The 17716-nt window shown below is 39.3% G+C and overlaps 1 protein-coding gene across 2 annotated transcripts in view; it reads left to right on the top strand.

Annotated features, from left to right (window-relative positions):
* LOC134227591 (acetylcholinesterase) overlaps positions 1-17716 on the top strand; it is a 142707-nt gene that overhangs the window by 111638 nt on the left and 13353 nt on the right. Inside the window, exons 4-8 of one of the 2 annotated variants that reach the window (XM_062709180.1) lie at positions 12490-12603; positions 12732-13269; positions 14336-14533; positions 14595-15302; positions 15363-15535. In XM_062709180.1, coding sequence (XP_062565164.1) covers positions 12490-12603; positions 12732-13269; positions 14336-14533; positions 14595-15302; positions 15363-15535 — 1731 coding nt within the window. Of the gene's footprint in view, positions 1-12465; positions 12604-12731; positions 13270-14335; positions 14534-14594; positions 15303-15362; positions 15536-17716 lie in introns of both variants that reach the window. The other variant, XM_062709179.1, reaches the window with a different exon arrangement.

The following is a 17716-nucleotide window of genomic DNA, read 5'->3' as shown; positions in this document are numbered from 1 at the left end:
TTGGAATCTTTTGACTCGGCAAGAATGCCAAAGCAACAATTTTCTTATACGCTAGTTGGATAGTGAAATCTTTGGAATAAATCGACTTCAGCTTAAGGTGTGTTAGTTTTCTGAAGAAATTTCGGTTTAGGTGAAAAAAGCAACTGTGGAGATTGGTTCCAGGGAAAAATCTTTTAACAGCATTTATTTCTGCTATTTCGAAATCCAATAGAATATGCTCCGGCTCAAGTTCGCATTGGTATTTCTCCGCAATTTCTTCCAGCAGATTTGCTGATCAACGATTGAACCTTTAAAAAAAATAATCAAATTACATAAGCTAATAGCTTTCAATCAATATTTCCCTTCTTAATTTCACATGCTGTTCTTTCTGATAGTTTTAAACTAAGAATAAGATCAGTTCATACTGGCTTATTCGGGCGATTGGCTCATTCGGGCGTTTGGCTCATTCGGGCGAATGGCTCATTCGGGAGAATGGTACATTCGGGCGAATGGCTTTCGGGTGAATGGCATTCGGGCGAATGGGTTTCGGGCGAATGGTTTTCGGGCGATTGGTATAGAACCAAAAGTATACGTATATGTAAAAGTAAGGTGGTGGAATTAAATGGAATTGTGCTAAACTCGTCTGCAGGAAACATCCTGCAGCAAGTTTCTAACAAATTTTGTTATAGAAATTTAATATAACACTAGTCGACCCGGCAGACGTTGTCCTGCATAGTAGGCGAAATTCGCGTTGTGTACTGCCCATGCGAAATTTCTATACGATTCTTAATTTAAATTGTTTACGATTAACTCAACCTTACTCGTGATTTTCGCATAAGGAAATACCATATAAACCCGTCGGAAATGTAAACGAATATATTTGCTGAAGGAATGAAGAAAATCCATCCAGCCGTTTTCGAGTTATGCGGATACGAACACAGACCATTTCATTTATATATATATAGATATGTTGATTTAATTTTGAAATGACCTTCTACTCTAACTACTGGTAACTAATGTCGAATTCGTTTTTAAACCTGGGTCAGTGCCAACCCGAACCCTGAATAAAAAAACATTTTCAGTTCCATCTGTCATTGGATATGTTGGTGTGCGTAGCATCGTGTTTGTTTTGATTCGAAACATATGATCCAGGACATCCGGTGCACTGGCAGTGCGTTGGCGTTGACTAATCAGATCATGATAAATAAATATGTTTAAGTGCGTGAACTGATTTTTGCGGATAGTGGAAATAACTTTTGGGTGGATATAAACAGGGAAACTGCTCCTGGAATTCATCTCATGGCTCCGATATTCATCCCACCAAAAACAAAGCAATGGAAAGGAATTTGGATTGTTTATTATTTATGTGATTTTTCTCAGCAGTGAGCACGCATATTGACAAAAAGAGGCGACGAAATTGGTGCTGCATTTCTTTGTTTCCCGTTGCGATGAATATATTTTCAGTGAGATGGAGATCGGTACAGTTCCCCTATTTAATTATATTCAATAATCCCGTGCACACTTTATACCACGAGTTCCGTATTTTCCGTAAATTCATCTATTTCTGCAAAAGTTTTTATTTTCAGAGAACACTCAGAAGTATGTAATAAAAATTCTCCGGGATACGCTAAATTTTTTTTCCTCGCTACCTCTCCTGATAAAGGTAGTCTCACAGCTCGGGAAAATTTTCCGCCGAATTTTGGGCCCCGTGCATTTTCAATTTTCAAGAATCTCCCGGAGGAATTGCTCAAGGTACTTCCGGGGGAATTTATGTACGAAACTTGCGTAGCAATTTCTGAAGGATACTTCGAGTAAGTTCCTGTATTCTAGAAAGATTTCCTGAAGGAATTATATTGTAGGAATTTTCAAATTAATTCCTGGAGCAACTTCCAGAGAAAATCCTGGAACAGTATTCAAAGATATTCCTAGAAGAATTTTCAAAAGAATTCATCTCGAAAGGATCCCTTGGAAAAAAATGGAGGAATGTCTGAAAGATATCGCCAAAAACTCAAGAAAGAATTTCTGAAGTAATTTCTGGCAGAATTACCGGAGAAGAGTCTGAAACGCACGAAAGAGTTTTTGGAAGAATTTCAAAAGAAATTCTGCATAAGAAATAATTCTATTCGGTATTCCTCAAAACTATTTGACATAATTTAGGACACTATCTGTGAGGAAAACCTGAATGAACTTATGAATACATAACCTCCCAACTATTTTTTAAACTGAATCTAGACAACAGTACCGGATTAATTTCATTTTAAACTACAATAACAAATATCACAAAATTCCCGGAAAAAAGATTTTCAACGCGCATTTTATTTTAATAAACAGACAGTTTCGTTTCTCCCTTCTGCTTGTTTATTCCGCCCAGTCCCACCCACCCACGTGGTTTTGACAGTTGAAGTACAGTTGTATTGGTGAACCCGGTGCGAAACCGTGAAACAACACAGTGCGAACCCGACAGCTTTGGGGTTGGAACTAGTGCGAACCTAGTTCCAACCTGAGCGAATAAAAAAACACTTTGACAGCACTTAGGTTGGAACTGGTTCCAACCTAGGTTGGAACTTTTTAAAAACGAATTCGACATAAGTTAGGATCTGTTAACTTGTAATCACCATGACACGGATACCATTACAGAATATTAGAAAAAAAAGATCAGTCATATCATAGGTATACTGTTAAATAGAACTTATGAGGTTAATGTTTTTGGTTCAAGTCCATCCATGCGCCCAGTTATTCAAGACAAAGACTTGTTTGGTGCGGTACACTATTTTGATAAAATTGATTGATCATTACCAATTGCAATAACGATAAACAATTCTTTACCACCTATCGAATGCAGCTTGTGAGAAAATTTGTTAGGAAGTACTGTTTGAATTTTTTTTAAATGTTTTTTCTCATCTTATGTGCACACAAACACAAACAGATATTTGCTCAGTGCGGCGAGCAAATAAAAGGTGGTCCAAAGGTTTCATGGGTCATACCGGTGCCCTGTGGTCGAACTCGATCCTTTTATCGAACAAGTGGCCTCGTGAAGAACAACATGGTATCGTCGCTTTCGAGGCGTCGGTCAACCGGGCGGGTTCCGAGCCCGACGACGGAAAGGGGTCCTCGTCAAGGCTGGGGGCAGGCGTAGGCACCGCGTCGGCAAGTCTCTCTGTGTGTTGGCGAATAGACCCTATCGCAGAGAGGTCAATTTGGAGTGCACGCGGCATCATCATTCTTGATACCAGTCGTGCAGAGGGAAGCAGGCGCGAAGTTGACCCTTCCCAGGTTTCTAAGCCAGGTGACCATTTTTGCATTCGTATATCATGAGGCTAACACGATGATACTTTTTATGCCCAGGGTAGTCGAGACAATTTCCAATCCGAAAATTGCCTAGACCGGGACCGGGAATCGAACCCAGCCACGTCTTACCGCACGGCTATGGAGGGCCTCTTGGATACTTATACTCATATAAACAAACAAACCTCTGACATGTGCCACCGAACTGTTAGTGTGGAAGCTATAACTGTAGGAATCGTTTTGATAAAACGTGAAACACAGAACGAACTAAAACATACAGAATAGCAAAGGGGCGAACCTGCAATCGAACTCATGATCTCCTGCTTATAGGCAGAAACGATAGCCACTAGATCACCAAGCTAGTACCATGCGGGTTTTATGGGTGAACGCTTCACCACGGACCAGGTGTTCGTTATTCGCCAAGTACTGCAGAAATGCCGCGTATACAACGTGCCCACACATCACCTATTCATCGAATTTAAAGCCGCATATGATACAATCGATCGGGACCAGCTACGGCAGCTAATGCACAAACACGGATTTCCGGATAAACTGACACGATTGATCAAAGCGACAATGGATCGGGTGATGTGCGTAGTCCGAGTTTCACGGGCATTCTCGAGTCCCTTCGAAACCCGCAGAGGGTTACGGCAAGGTGATGGTGTTTCGTGTCTGTTATTCAACATCGCTTTGGAAGGGGTAATACGAAGAGCAGGGATTAACACGAATGGCACAATTTTCAATAAGTCCGTCCAGCTATTTGGCTTCGCTGACGACATAGATATTATGGCACGTAACTTTGAGAAGATGGAGGAAGCCTACATCAGACTAAAGAGGGAAGCTAAGCGTATCGGACTAGTAATCAACACGTCGAAGACGAAGTAAATTATAGGAAGAGGTTCAAGAGAAGACAATGTGAGCCACGAAATCGAGGTGGTAGAAGAATTTGTGTACTTGGGCTCACTGGTGACTGCCGAAAATGATACCAGCAGAGAAATTCGGAGACGCATAGTGGCTGGAAATCGTACGTACTTTGGACTCCGCAAGACGCTCCGACCGAATAGAGTTCGCCGCCGTACTAAACTGACAATCTACAAAACGCTCATTAGACCGGTAGTCCTCTACGGACACGAGACCTGGACGATACTCGTGGAGGACCAACGCGCACTTGGAGTTTTCGAAAGGAAAATGCTGCGTACCATCTATGGTGGGGTGCAAATGGTGGACGGTACGTGGAGGAGGCGAATGAACCACGAGTTGCATCAGCTGTTGGTAGAGTTTCCATCCCGGGACATCCCGGGACAAAAAATCCCGGGATTTAGGAAAATTAGGGATTTCCCGATTCCCGGGATATTATTTTTGAAATCCCGAAAATCCCGGGATACCCGGGACAAAAAATACTGTTTCATTTCCGGTTCGCAAAAAGTGTAATTTTTCTTCTTACAAAAGTTATTTGTTTTGAACGCGAAACCCAACTTGATAACCCATATCATATTTTTATACCTTACACCCATTTTTATACCCATCAGACATGATTTTTTTTCCAAGTTCGTTTATTTGGTAGGCTCAGGCATGTATACGGAGCCAAGGTTCTTTGTGATGCACAATCGATATCATCTTATTATTAAATAAGTAAGAGAGGAACAGACATGAAAATACCGAAGATAGTTAATAGAACACCTCCACAAAAATATTAGATTCCCCAATACCACTCAATGGAGGGCTACTAACTGATACTTTTTTCAGCAGCTACTACAGTTCTCTATTAATTAAACGACAAGTATCTACAATACAAGATTAGCTACATCTATTTGGCGCCTGCTTCCTACCCATCTCCCGTCTACAGCGAGGTTGTGTACACTAGCTGATATTCGTCTTGCTAATCTCCTCGCGCCGCCCAACATTGAGTCAATCTTCCTGAGCTTCTTGCCTCCAAAACAATTCTTGATCCAATTCATGTCCTTCCCATCGACGTTCGTACAACAAACTTTCAAGCACATGCGCAAGTACAAGTGGTCCAACCCCGATGCTCTGCCTATTTTTTTTTGTGTATCAAATCAAAATCAACTCTATAGTCAACAGGCTGCAATTCTCGGCATCTGTCAAAATTGTATACCAGCTTTAATCGCGAAATCTATTAACCCCATTATCGTTAAATTATCGAGTTAACTTAAGTTAAATTATCGAACTGCGATAAAAGATGAAGTTGATTCATCTTTATCGCAGCGAGCGATTACGTTGAACACAATTAACTTCAACCGTCTTAGACGAGTTAAGTACCGTCGTGTGGGGCTTCTTTTGACAAATCAGGGGCTACTTTGGACATTTTAAATCAAGAATTCTAACAAAAATTACTATAAAATTGTCATTATCACCAATCGGGTGCCTTGTTGATAGTTGGGTGACAACTTTCTGTTTCAAATTTGGTATTTTTTCCGTTTAAATTTTTCAAAAAATCAAAAATCCAAAGTAGCCCCCGGAGTCAAAAGAAGCCCCGCACGACGGTACTCTCCATTTAATTCCACTAAGTTTTGTTATCTTAGGCAGATACTAAGATACTAAGTCGAGTCAAGTACAAGACACTGAAGACGACCTCACAGTTGAGGTCGAAATACGTATCTGCGAATCTATCTGAAATGGAGAGTACTTAACTCGTCTTAGACGGATACGTATTTCGACCTCAAAAGTAAGCCCGTCTTCAGTGTCTCGTACTTGACTCGACTCAAGTCGAGTCAAGTACGAGACACTGAAGACGGCCTTACTTTTGAGGTCGAAATACGTATCTGTCAAGATACAATTAAGTGGTGGAATTCAATGGGATTGTATTAACTCGTCTTATGACAAGTGAAGACGTTCCACTAAAAAGCTCAAAATAATTTTCTTATCGTCTTAGACGGTTGAATACATTCCACTAAAAGAGCTTATAATATTTTTTCTGACAATTCACTTTATCGGTGATAACGATAAATTAACGATTAACATCAATATTAGGAAGCGATCTGTTCATGATTAGGAAGAGCTGCAGCTCTTGGCAAAAGTATCAATTAGTAGCCTTCCATGAGTTGGAGGATACTCTAGTATTGTGTTTTCCATCTTTCGTCAATAGGGTATTGAATGCAATCCCAGCAACTGTCTAAACCCAATGCATATTCAAAACAATGCAAACAGTCAAGCCGACTTCAACCGCCAGCGAACCCTTTTTCTTTAGTTTTTTTTCGAAAAAATCTGTATTATCTGTAAATCTGTATTATCTGGCCTTTCTAAAATATGAACTTTACCCCTGAACATTGAATAAAATCGTTTTTAAATAAAAAAGTAAATTTTCTAAGGAAACATCGAAAAATCCCGGGATCCCGGGATTTCCCGGGATATACGAGCAAGTTCATCCCGAATCCTGGGACAACGAAAATGGCCGGGAAATGGAAACTCTAGCTGTTGGGAAAACCATCCATCGTTCACACCGCGAAAATCGGACGACTGCGGTGGGCCAAGCACGTAGCCAGAATGTCGGACAGTAACCCGGTTAAAATGGTTCTCGACAACGATCCGACGGGCACGAGAAGGTGAGGTGCGCAGCGAGAAAGGTGGATCGATCAGGTGGAAGATGGCTTGCGGACCCTCCGTAGACTGTGTGGTTAGCAACGTGTAGCCATGGACCGAGCCGAATGGAGAAGACTCTTTAATACCGCACAGACCACTAAGACCTTTAAGTGGTCTTGTTGTGTAGGGGTTATCACGCCTATCTAGATAGTAGGATGTTCAGGGTTCGAGTCCCTCCAAGACACGTGGGTTCTTTTGCATATGCACAGCCAAGATATTTAACAATAAAATGATTTTCGTACGGTTGCCGAATAATAAGCAATTAATAGTAGTCAATTGCTTAAGGATCCCAGAATCCTCTGAGATTTTTGTTTAGACTCTGATTATTTTTTTAATTTTTATTGAAGAGACTTTCTTGATAAACTTTAAAATTACCTTTTGCTAACACACCAATTCTTGCCAGCCAATGACTTCATATGTTCTTACCATAATCAAGGGTGAGACAATGCTTTGACTGTCCCACCTAGGAAAATTCACCCGTAGGACATGTCCTACTTGTCCCACCCAATCCCAGCGCCACTGGCGTAACATAATGAAACCGAAATAATTAAATTTTGATTGTTTGTTTATTTTAAGAACCGAGAAAAATTAGAAATTTTCTAAAAAATAAAAAATAGTAAATTGCCAATAGAGAAATCAAGGACTAAGCAATTAAGCAATATGAAACTTTCATAAAGAATAAAAAACTTTCCACGAAGCAACTTTTTAGAACCTTCAGAAGCAAACATTGGAATTGTAAAAGGGGAATTTTCTATAAAGAATTCAAAATGTTCCATTGAAAAATACAAAATTTTCATAAATAAATCAATAATAGCAATAATCAGGGTTCGGATCTCTCACTCACTTACGCGACAACAGATCTCCCCACCATGCATTTTATCCGGATAAATTACAGTGCGATAAACTCCGACACAAGCGATGGTGCGAAAAATTGTTATCCTTCTTCCCATGTTTCGCGAAAATCAAATGCTGCTTACTTTGCCTTTCCAAACTGATTGAATCTGACGATGCGACACGATAATCAAAAGGTTCAATACAGCAGTTTTCCTCTTCGCTTTGTTTGGGTTTGTTTTGGGTTCGAAACCCATTGCGGTCTTAAATTTTTGTAAATATGCTTGAAAAATTTATCTGGAGGGGCGACGAGAAGGAAAATTTGTGAATTAAAATTAAATTATCCGGCTAGCCGGCGCTCACGAATTTATCACCCGCCATTCTATCCGGATAAAAATGTTGTGTGAAAATACTTCCTTCTCCTGAATAATTGCAACTCTTGCTTGCTAATATACCTATTTTTATTTCGTAGAAAGTTCTTTATTATTTATGAAAATTGTGCATTATTTATGGAAATTTTATATTCATTATGTAGCTTATACCCTGATTCTTTCCTTTATTGGCAATTTCCAAATTTTTGAGGAAAAATTTCTAATTCTTCATGGATATTTTATTTTGCTACATTTTTTGCTCCTATATAGGGTAGAGAACCATTTGGGCAGCACCCCCTATTCCCGTCCGCAACGTTTATTACTCGAGCGCATTAAAACCTAATTACTTGTTTTTTGGTACATGGTTAGTTTCTGTCGATATCTAGTGATGTACAAAAAATCAAGCCATATGGTTGGAACGCGGTCGAGTTATTAACGTTGCAGACGGGAATAGGGGGTGCTGCCCAAATGGTCCCAAATGTTTAGCCAATTTGTTTATAATTTTATTGCTTGAAAAGCTACAAGACATTTGTTATTGCGAAGCGATCTGACTTTTGTAAACAAATCTCATTTTTGTAAATCTTGTTTTATTTTGGAGCTCATTTGCCATTTTGCTTTTTAGATTTAGACCAATTCGATGGCAGCAACTCATATATGACAATGACTGGATTTGATTATACATAAGTCACAGTAACTCGTTTATGACTAGTTTGCTGCTTGGGAAATTTAGGCCCGCCAACACTTACCCAATGGGTTTCATTTGTTTTCCTCGGACCCGGACAGTTTCGGTTAACTCAGATTTGGATCTACTAGGCTCGACGCAACCCAAACATCTTAGTTTTCCCAAGAGGGAATTCCATATCTATTATTAGGGCCAAAATAACAAATTCTCAGAGTTTCTTGTAATGGTCCTTGTAGATCAACTGCGTTTGGCCCTGTAACAGATACGACACAGTCATCTGCAAGCTGTCTTAACGTGCAATTTTCCACGAGACATTCTTCAATGTATTTGATAGAGAAATTGTAAAGAACGAAGTTCAAGCATCTATTTTGTGAAATTTTCATTGATGAGAAAAAATCCTTTGCATCTCCTGAGAACAAAATTGGCGGAAATCCATTCTCGTGAGGTTTGCCGGCATCAACGAAAACTTTTTGAAAGACTTTAATTGCTGAAGTAAGCTACGCAAGATAATCTAATAACAATTGGCGGAAAATCAGTTTTTTTTCTCAAAACAATTTTAGCGTATACAATTAAATTTCAGAGAATATTTGATTTGGTAGATCACGTATCCTATCGTGCTGCGGCCTAACTCCACCAATGATTATAAAAGTTAACGGAAAATCAGTATTTTTTTCTCAGAACAATTTTGGCGAATATAATTAAATTTCAGGGAAAATATTCGATTCCGGCTCAATTTTTCACTAATTGCTTCGTAACAATATCGTCCTATCCATGACATATTCCTAGTCGCAAATTTCAATTATTTTTCGGAATCCCATCTACACATTGAGCACTCATGATGCTTACTCAGTCTATCAAATGTTTTCAGCTTTGTGGTTTTTACTATACCAGGCCTGGTAGCGAGTCACTTTTTAGTGACTTGGCCACTATTTTCAATCTAGTCACTAAAAAGTCACTATTTGCATCCAAAAGTTACTAAAGTCACTATTTTTCAGAAAATGGTCACTAAAGTCACTATTTTTGCATTGCCTGTCATATATTAAATTTTGGAAATATGCACCAAAGAAGTTCCAAGTGTGTTGTGAAAATCGTGAGCTAACCTAAGGGTCAGTCTCATTTGGAGAATTAAACTTAAAAGTGACAGTTCGATAATTAGAAAATAGCCCGGTCATAAGAATGGCTGGTGCTACCCAGCAATTCCAATAAGACATCGATGCAAAATGATTCGATATTTGTCAAAAGCAGTGGCTTAGCCAAGAAATTGGTCTGGGTGGGGGAGTGGTGGTTTTCAGAACATTTTTTTTCAAAAATAAAATGTCTTCAAAAAATTTTGTCTCTGGGGGGGTTTTATACCCAAAACCACCCCCGTGGCTACGCCACTGATCAAAAGTAATCTTGCTCTGCGATCAGAGTTATTCGATAACTATTGAAATGTCACTTTTAATAGCGGGCTTGGTAGTCATATGGCTACTGCTTCTGCCTCATACGCAGGAGGTCGTTGGTTCAATCCCAGGTCCGTTCCATTCTCCTACTTTGTATCTTTCTCTTTATTTCTCATGTTCTAGCAATCGCTAGAACTGGAAATGGACTTCCATACCGTTTCCATTACTATTCCTATACCTTCAACTTGAGTATTCTAACAGTAATCTGCTAGAATTGGAAATGAACTATAGAGCTCGTGTCCTACATCCAATTAGACATCAGTTACCTTCTCCTATCTATCACATTGGCAGCTCGTTAACCAAGACGGACCTCTGCTTCTCCAACCCAACCCAGAAATTCCAACAAATTCCGCATGAACTCGTGGCAAGTGCAGAGGTATTTCGGCTTGCAGTGGGCGAGTGATTGCATCATCATTTCCTCCCCCTTCCCTACATTGACTTGCATTCTGACGTGGCAGGCGCCAGTATGACCTAACAAATGAGATCACCAGTACTTGTACATTGAAGATGTGTGCTAGTCCCAAGCAAACATCTGTTGGTTCTCTGTGCAAGAACAGCTGATCTTGTCATAATGGAGTGGCAACTACGAGCAGTCAATCAAGCTCAAGCTCAATTATTGAAATGTCACTTTTAAGTTTTATTTATGTTTTATTTTTCAAATGAGACAGACCCTAAGTTAAGAGTACAGAATTGAGGAGTATTGGAACCAGAACCACGTATGTTGGTGAGCGTTAATACCCTCCGGTGACAAAGATAGTGTACAGCCTCAGTCTCATCACATGATAATGATGTTTGATATTTCTCAACGTCAGGGAGAATAATGAGCGCTAAGGGTGTCGATGACAGAAAGTACATTATGATGGTCTCGAAAAAAAACTTTAGGGCAAGTTATGTCAGAAGTAATTCTGGCACAAGCAAATAAATTCTAAACTTTTTGGTTGAAATTATTTCGGAAATATCATATTTTTATATAAAAAAAAATCTGTTTATAAAGAAAAAAGAATAGATACCGAAAAACTAGTGTGGAGGTGAATGAATTGGTCGGCTTTTTAAAATCTAAAATCAAACAAAAAAATAATTAGATTTAAAAGATTTTTTAACTCGAAATTATTTGGCCACCCATTTCAAATTAACTTTAATACTAAAGTCTGCCATTTAGAAATTAAAGTTTATTAGAACTTCTGGATTTCTAATAAGAGACCATCGTTTTATTGAATTTTCAAAATTTTCACCGGAATGTCACGTCGAGTTCAAAATCTGAAAACTACATTTCAATTTGTTATTAAACCATAGTTTAATAACAGGTAATATCGTATTTTATAAATTTTTTCATCATTTTGATTACTTTATATTTATCAAACAAATGGTCCTACCCAAGATTTATAAGCTTTGTGAGTTCAAATATTTCAGCATATAGGTATCAATTAGATCATTTTCTATCATTCTTTGGCTGTTATACAGAAAACTTCGAGCTCATATTTAACAACAAATGTTGTAATTATCAACATAATTTCGAGACGCAACTTGTAACTCACTATCAGTTCCTCTGATGCCGGGTAGTTTCCTTCGCATGGTGTGTTACTAAATATTATGTACCATGGTCACATTGCTAGCTTCTGACTGATCCAACGAATACCATCCTCAATATCCAACTCCATGGTACTTATGAGAGTGTCGCAGTCACTGGCCTCTTTCTTCCATCCTCTCCCTTATGCCTAACAATGCTAATACAACTTGTAGTTCTATACCGGTTCAAAACTTTTTACAAAAGTCACTATTTGATCACTTTTTCTGCAATTGAAAGTCACTATTTGGTCACTTTTTCGTCATCGTTGATCACTAAAGTCACTATTTTGAACGTCATTCATCGCTACCAGCCCTGCTATACATACATATACTTAACGAACGACATTATCATTAAAATCTGCATCACGGTAATCGCAATCAATCAGCATTTCCAGCAATCAGCACTAAGCAAATTAACTCAAACATACACAACATACATACCATTACAAACCAGACATAGCAGACGATTATTTTCACCGTAATATTTATATTTTATGTTCACTACATTCAATGTTTTGAGATAATTTTTGATAATAACTCGTAACAAATACATCAAATAACCCCTACAGATGCCCTCTAGCTTTCCAAGTGCGCTGGCCTGCTTTAAAACCGAATCTAACGATAGAGAGCTCCATCTGAATGCATTTTTGATCGATTCCTTGTTGGTTGTTGTTTTCTTAAATAAGTGTATTGTGGTTCAATTTTTCAGATGCATTTTTTACACCATATATAGGTCACGGAGATTCTGTTCGAATTGTAGATGCCGAATTAGGTACTCTAGAGCGAGAGCATGTTCACAGCACCACTACGCGAAGGCGTGGCCTGACGCGGAGGGAATCCAGCTCAGGTGAGATCGGAGTTCCATTCAAGTTCATATAACTTTTATGTGAATTTATTTATTGTCTTCCTTTCGTCCAACTCTTTCGAACAGTCCTAAGCGTTATGGTTTTGCTAATTCTCCTATTTGTTTCACAGATGCAAATGACAATGATCCGTTACTCATCACTACGGACAAAGGTAAGGTCCGAGGCCTAACACTCGAAGCTCCTAGCGGAAAGAAGGTGGACGCATGGCTTGGCATCCCGTACGCACAGCCCCCACTAGGGCCCCTGAGATTCCGGCACCCCCGGCCGGCCGAAAAATGGACGGGAGTGCTGAACGCCACCAAGCCGCCAAACTCGTGTGTCCAGATTGTGGACACGGTGTTTGGCGACTTTCCGGGTGCCACCATGTGGAACCCGAATACCCCGCTATCCGAAGACTGTCTATACATCAACGTGGTTGTGCCGCACCCGAGGCCAAAGAACTCCGCCGTTATGTTGTGGATATTTGGGGGCGGATTCTATTCCGGTACTGCTACCCTAGACGTGTACGATCATCGCACACTCGCATCGGAAGAAAACGTTATCGTAGTTTCACTGCAGTACCGAGTCGCCAGCTTGGGATTTTTGTTCCTTGGAACTCCGGAAGCTCCCGGAAATGCTGGTCTGTTCGATCAAAACTTGGCCTTGAGGTGAGTTCGTGGAAGTAACAAATGTGCGTTTGTATTGTTATAAATTTCTACGTAGCACACATGGTAGTTGATCGTTGGTGAATTGGCCAAAAAAGCGAATTTGAAGACGGAAAGAGCTAAACTAAAGAGTTCTATATCTTTGATTAAAAACGAAATGCACACACAAGCAGGCGTTTGTTCACTATCGGCATCTGCTCCATGACCTAATACCCCAGAATTGCAAATGGCGTTTGTAATTATTGACAATTTCATGATTACGTCTGTCTGCACTAAATGGTAGTATGAACTTCAAAAGTACGGTGCAACAAGAGATTACAAGAAATGGAGAATAGTAGAACAAAGTTCATAGTGCTAATAACGCCTTCTATAAATATATGGGGCGAAGGGGACGGACACGCTCCGACACGCCGTACAACATCAACTCCGCCCCCAGGAAATCAGGTTCGGAGCCAAATTTTCTGGGGGCAAAGTTGTACAACATGTCGGAGCGTATATGGGGCCCCTTATATCTGCTTCGCAAAGAAAAAATAACATGCCGTCTATGAACAGCTGTCAAATGTACTGTCAAATGTAATTAGAGCAAATTTTCCATGACCGTTCTCCTTATGAACAGTATACTATAGGCTTAAGTACGTATAAGAAGCAAAGGATTGAATTACAGGCACCAGACGTAACATTAATGAATCAAGCATAGGCTTATCTTTAGTTCACTGTGCCACCAATGGTGCTCACATCGCTTATTTTTAGATCTGTTGATTATTTACTACCACCTATTTATAAAAGATGGAGGTGATTTTGGAATTGTTAGTATGGAAGGTATAACAATGGAAAACATTTGATAGAACGTGAAAATACAGATAGAAGAAAGATGAAGATACAAAGTAGGATAGCCTGAGATGGAATCCACTATTTGCGACAACAATAGCCACCAGTCCACCGAGCTCATCAGTCTTCGAGAGTAAATACTTATATCGAAGTAATGAGATGTTAGCTAAAGCTTTGATTATGACTATTGGCATCCACATTCTAAATTCGTCGAGTTCTAACCCCTCGTATATACTTCCAGATGGGTGCGCGATAATATTCACAAGTTCGGTGGGGATCCATCCCGAGTGACCTTGTTTGGAGAAAGTGCAGGTGCTGTCTCGGTATCACTGCACTTGCTTTCAGCCTTATCGAGAGACCTATTCCAGAGAGCCATTCTCCAAAGTGGATCGCCCACAGCTCCATGGGCTTTAGTGTCCCGCGAAGAAGCTACGCTTAGGTAAGAAACGTAGATCACTGTGCTTAGAAATTGAAATTTAACTTTTTGATACATCCCGTAGAGCTCTTCGTTTGGCAGAAGCCGTCAACTGTCCTCACGATGCGACAAAACTCAGCGAAACGGTGGAATGTCTGCGCACAAGGGATCCAAACGTGCTGGTCGACAACGAGTGGGGCACGCTGGGAATCTGCGAGTTCCCGTTTGTTCCCGTCGTTGACGGTGCATTCCTCGATGAAACTCCACAACGTTCGCTGGCCAGTGGTCGGTTCAAGAAAACGGATATTCTTACCGGCAGCAATACGGAGGAAGGTTACTATTTCATAATTTACTACTTGACTGAACTTTTGAGGAAAGAAGAGGGTGTGACAGTCTCACGAGAAGAGTTCCTGCAAGCAGTTAGAGAACTTAATCCTTACGTGAATGGAGCCGCAAGACAGGCTATCGTGTTCGAGTACACTGACTGGACCGAACCGGAGAATCCCAACAGCAACCGGGATGCATTGGATAAGATGGTCGGAGACTATCACTTCACGTGCAATGTGAACGAGTTCGCACAGCGATATGCAGAGGAGGGTAACAATGTGTATATGTATTTGTACACCCACAGGAGCAAAGGTAATCCCTGGCCAAGGTGGACCGGTGTAATGCATGGTGATGAGATCAACTATGTTTTCGGTGAGCCGCTGAACTCTGCCCTGGGATATATAGAAGAGGAGAAAGGCTTCAGTAGGAAAATAATGAGATATTGGTCAAACTTTGCTAAAACGGGGTAGGCTTCATAAATAATAGTTTAAGGTAGCATATAATTATATATTTTTTCTTTGTTCAGAAATCCCAACACAAGTCCTCCAAATAACGAAGTACCGGAATGGCCGAAACATAGCGCTCATGGCAGACATTATCTAGAACTTGGACTCAACACATCTTTCGTGGGCCGCGGTCCACGGCTGCGGCAATGTGCGTTCTGGAAGAAATATCTGCCGCAACTAGTAGCAGCTACCTGTAAGTTTTGATATTTAATTTAAAAAAAAACTTTTTCTCCCTTTATTTCATCATTTTTTTATAGCGGGGTTTGTCTCGTTAGAGGTGCGAGAGAGATCAGATTAGCTTTGTCTTCGGTAAACAATGCCCTATACTTGGGCAGAAGTCATGCACTGTACTGAATATCAAAACATTATATGGTATTTGATTATATAAGGAGATAAAAAAGCAACAATATCAAGAATTTGCACCAATATTATCATTTGAATATCAAGATATGCTCTGCTTAAGAACAAACAAATAGCACGAGATATTGATCACATTTTACAAATAACATCACCTGACATTTGCATTATATTTAAGTGTAAAAACTGACATTGTCGTCTGATCTTTTATTTCTTATATCAAACAAGTCTATATCTCGTTTTGCTATCGAATCACGATTTGTTATTATTGAGCTTCGCTCTGCAGTTGCTACTATCCATTATAACCAGATCAGCTGTTCTTTCAAAGAGCATCAGCAGATTTTGATTCAATCCCGAACTGACTCATGTTCTGAGAAATAGTTTTTATGTGGATATATATCTGAAAAATTTCCTTAAAATCTTCCCTATCATTGTTTCAAATATTGGTGCAATGATAATTAATTTTGAACCCAAACGAGTTTTTTTTTTAAATTTGAAAAAAAAAGAATTTGAAACAAAATATGACAGAATAAAATCATCTAATCGATCAACACCTGCTGAACGCCGTTTGGCCGAATAGTTGAAATGAGAGGTGTGAAGTGAAACAGTAAGATAAGAGACATGATAAGTGAGTATTGAGAAGTGAGATGTTTGAAGCGAGAAATGAGAAGTGAGTGTTGAGAAGCGAGACAGAATGAAGCATTAAGAAGGAGAAGGAAGAAGATAGAAGTAAGGTAAAGGTAAAAGTAAAGTTGGAAGGAAGAAGGATGAAAAAAATTAAGAAGGAGAAATAAATAAGGAAAAGTGACAAAGGAGGAAGAAGAAGGAATAAAAAAGACAAGAGAAGGAAGAAGTGGGAAAATGGAGCAAGAACGAAAAAGGAAGAAGGAAAAAAAAGAAGAAGGAAACTGGAAGAAGATAATGGAAGAAAGAAGGAAGAAGAGAAAAAAGGGGAGGATCGAAGAAGATGGAAAAAGAAACAAGGGATATTAAAGAAGTGTTAAGGAAACATGTATAGGTAATAAGGATGATGAAAGAAGGAAGTAGAAAAGACATAGAAAAAAATAAATATGGAAAAAGGAATAAGTAGAAAAAAATAAGAAGGAAAATAGAAAAGGGAATAAGGAAGATAAAGGAAGGAAGAAAGAATGAAGGAGTCAGAAAACATTAAGAAAGAAAAAGTAGAAAGAATCCACGAAAGCGGAAAGAGGAAGGAAGAAAAATGTAAAAATGGAAGAAGCAAGAAAAAGGAATAAAAAAGCAGGAACAAGACGAAGAAATTTAAAAGGAATAAAAAATAAGTAAGGACAACGTACAGGATGTTTACACAACACCCAGTTGACCAGTGCAGAATTTTCCGTTTTAAGACAAGTTTTCTCCTTAATCGGGCGTGAATCAAACCCATACTCCACAGCACGCAAATGAGCCCAGACGACAAATGTCGCTAACCACACGGCCGTGCCGGATGAAAGAAGAAAAGAAAATTAAGAAGGAAGAAAGATAAAAAAGCAGATAGAAGAAAAATAAAATAGTAAGCTAGCATAAAGAAGAAGAAGAAAGAATGAAGAAGAAAGACGGAAATAAAGAAAAGGAAGAATGGAGAGGGAGATAAGAAAGAAGAAGGAAGGAGAAGAAAGGGGAATGGGAAGAAGGAAGAAAGAATAGGCAAAAACAAGTAAGAAGAAGGGAAGAGAAAAAAAGTGCAAAGGAAAGAAAGGAAGAATTATGAAGAGGGAAACATCAAGCAAGATAAAAAGGAATATGGAAGTATGAAGAAGAAAAATGGTTTGTTCGGCCTAGTGGCATTCGGCCAAATGGCTTTCGGGCGAATGGGTTTCGGCTAAACGACTCTTCCTCGTGTAAAACTTGGGTCAGACATCACCTAAACTCATATTGCTGAGTTGATTGATATATACACTAATCGTTTTCGCGACTTCTATCAATAAATTGTTTTTATAGTGACCTCATAGCAAAAACCAATGCAAAATATAGATGATGAAAAAGAAGGATAGAAGAA

This window comes from Armigeres subalbatus, chromosome 3 (assembly GCF_024139115.2).
Source record: "Armigeres subalbatus isolate Guangzhou_Male chromosome 3, GZ_Asu_2, whole genome shotgun sequence".
NCBI classification, from domain to species: Eukaryota; Metazoa; Arthropoda; class Insecta; order Diptera; family Culicidae; genus Armigeres; species Armigeres subalbatus.
Note: the sequence above shows the minus strand (reverse complement) of the source record. Positions and strands in the feature narration are given on the sequence as shown.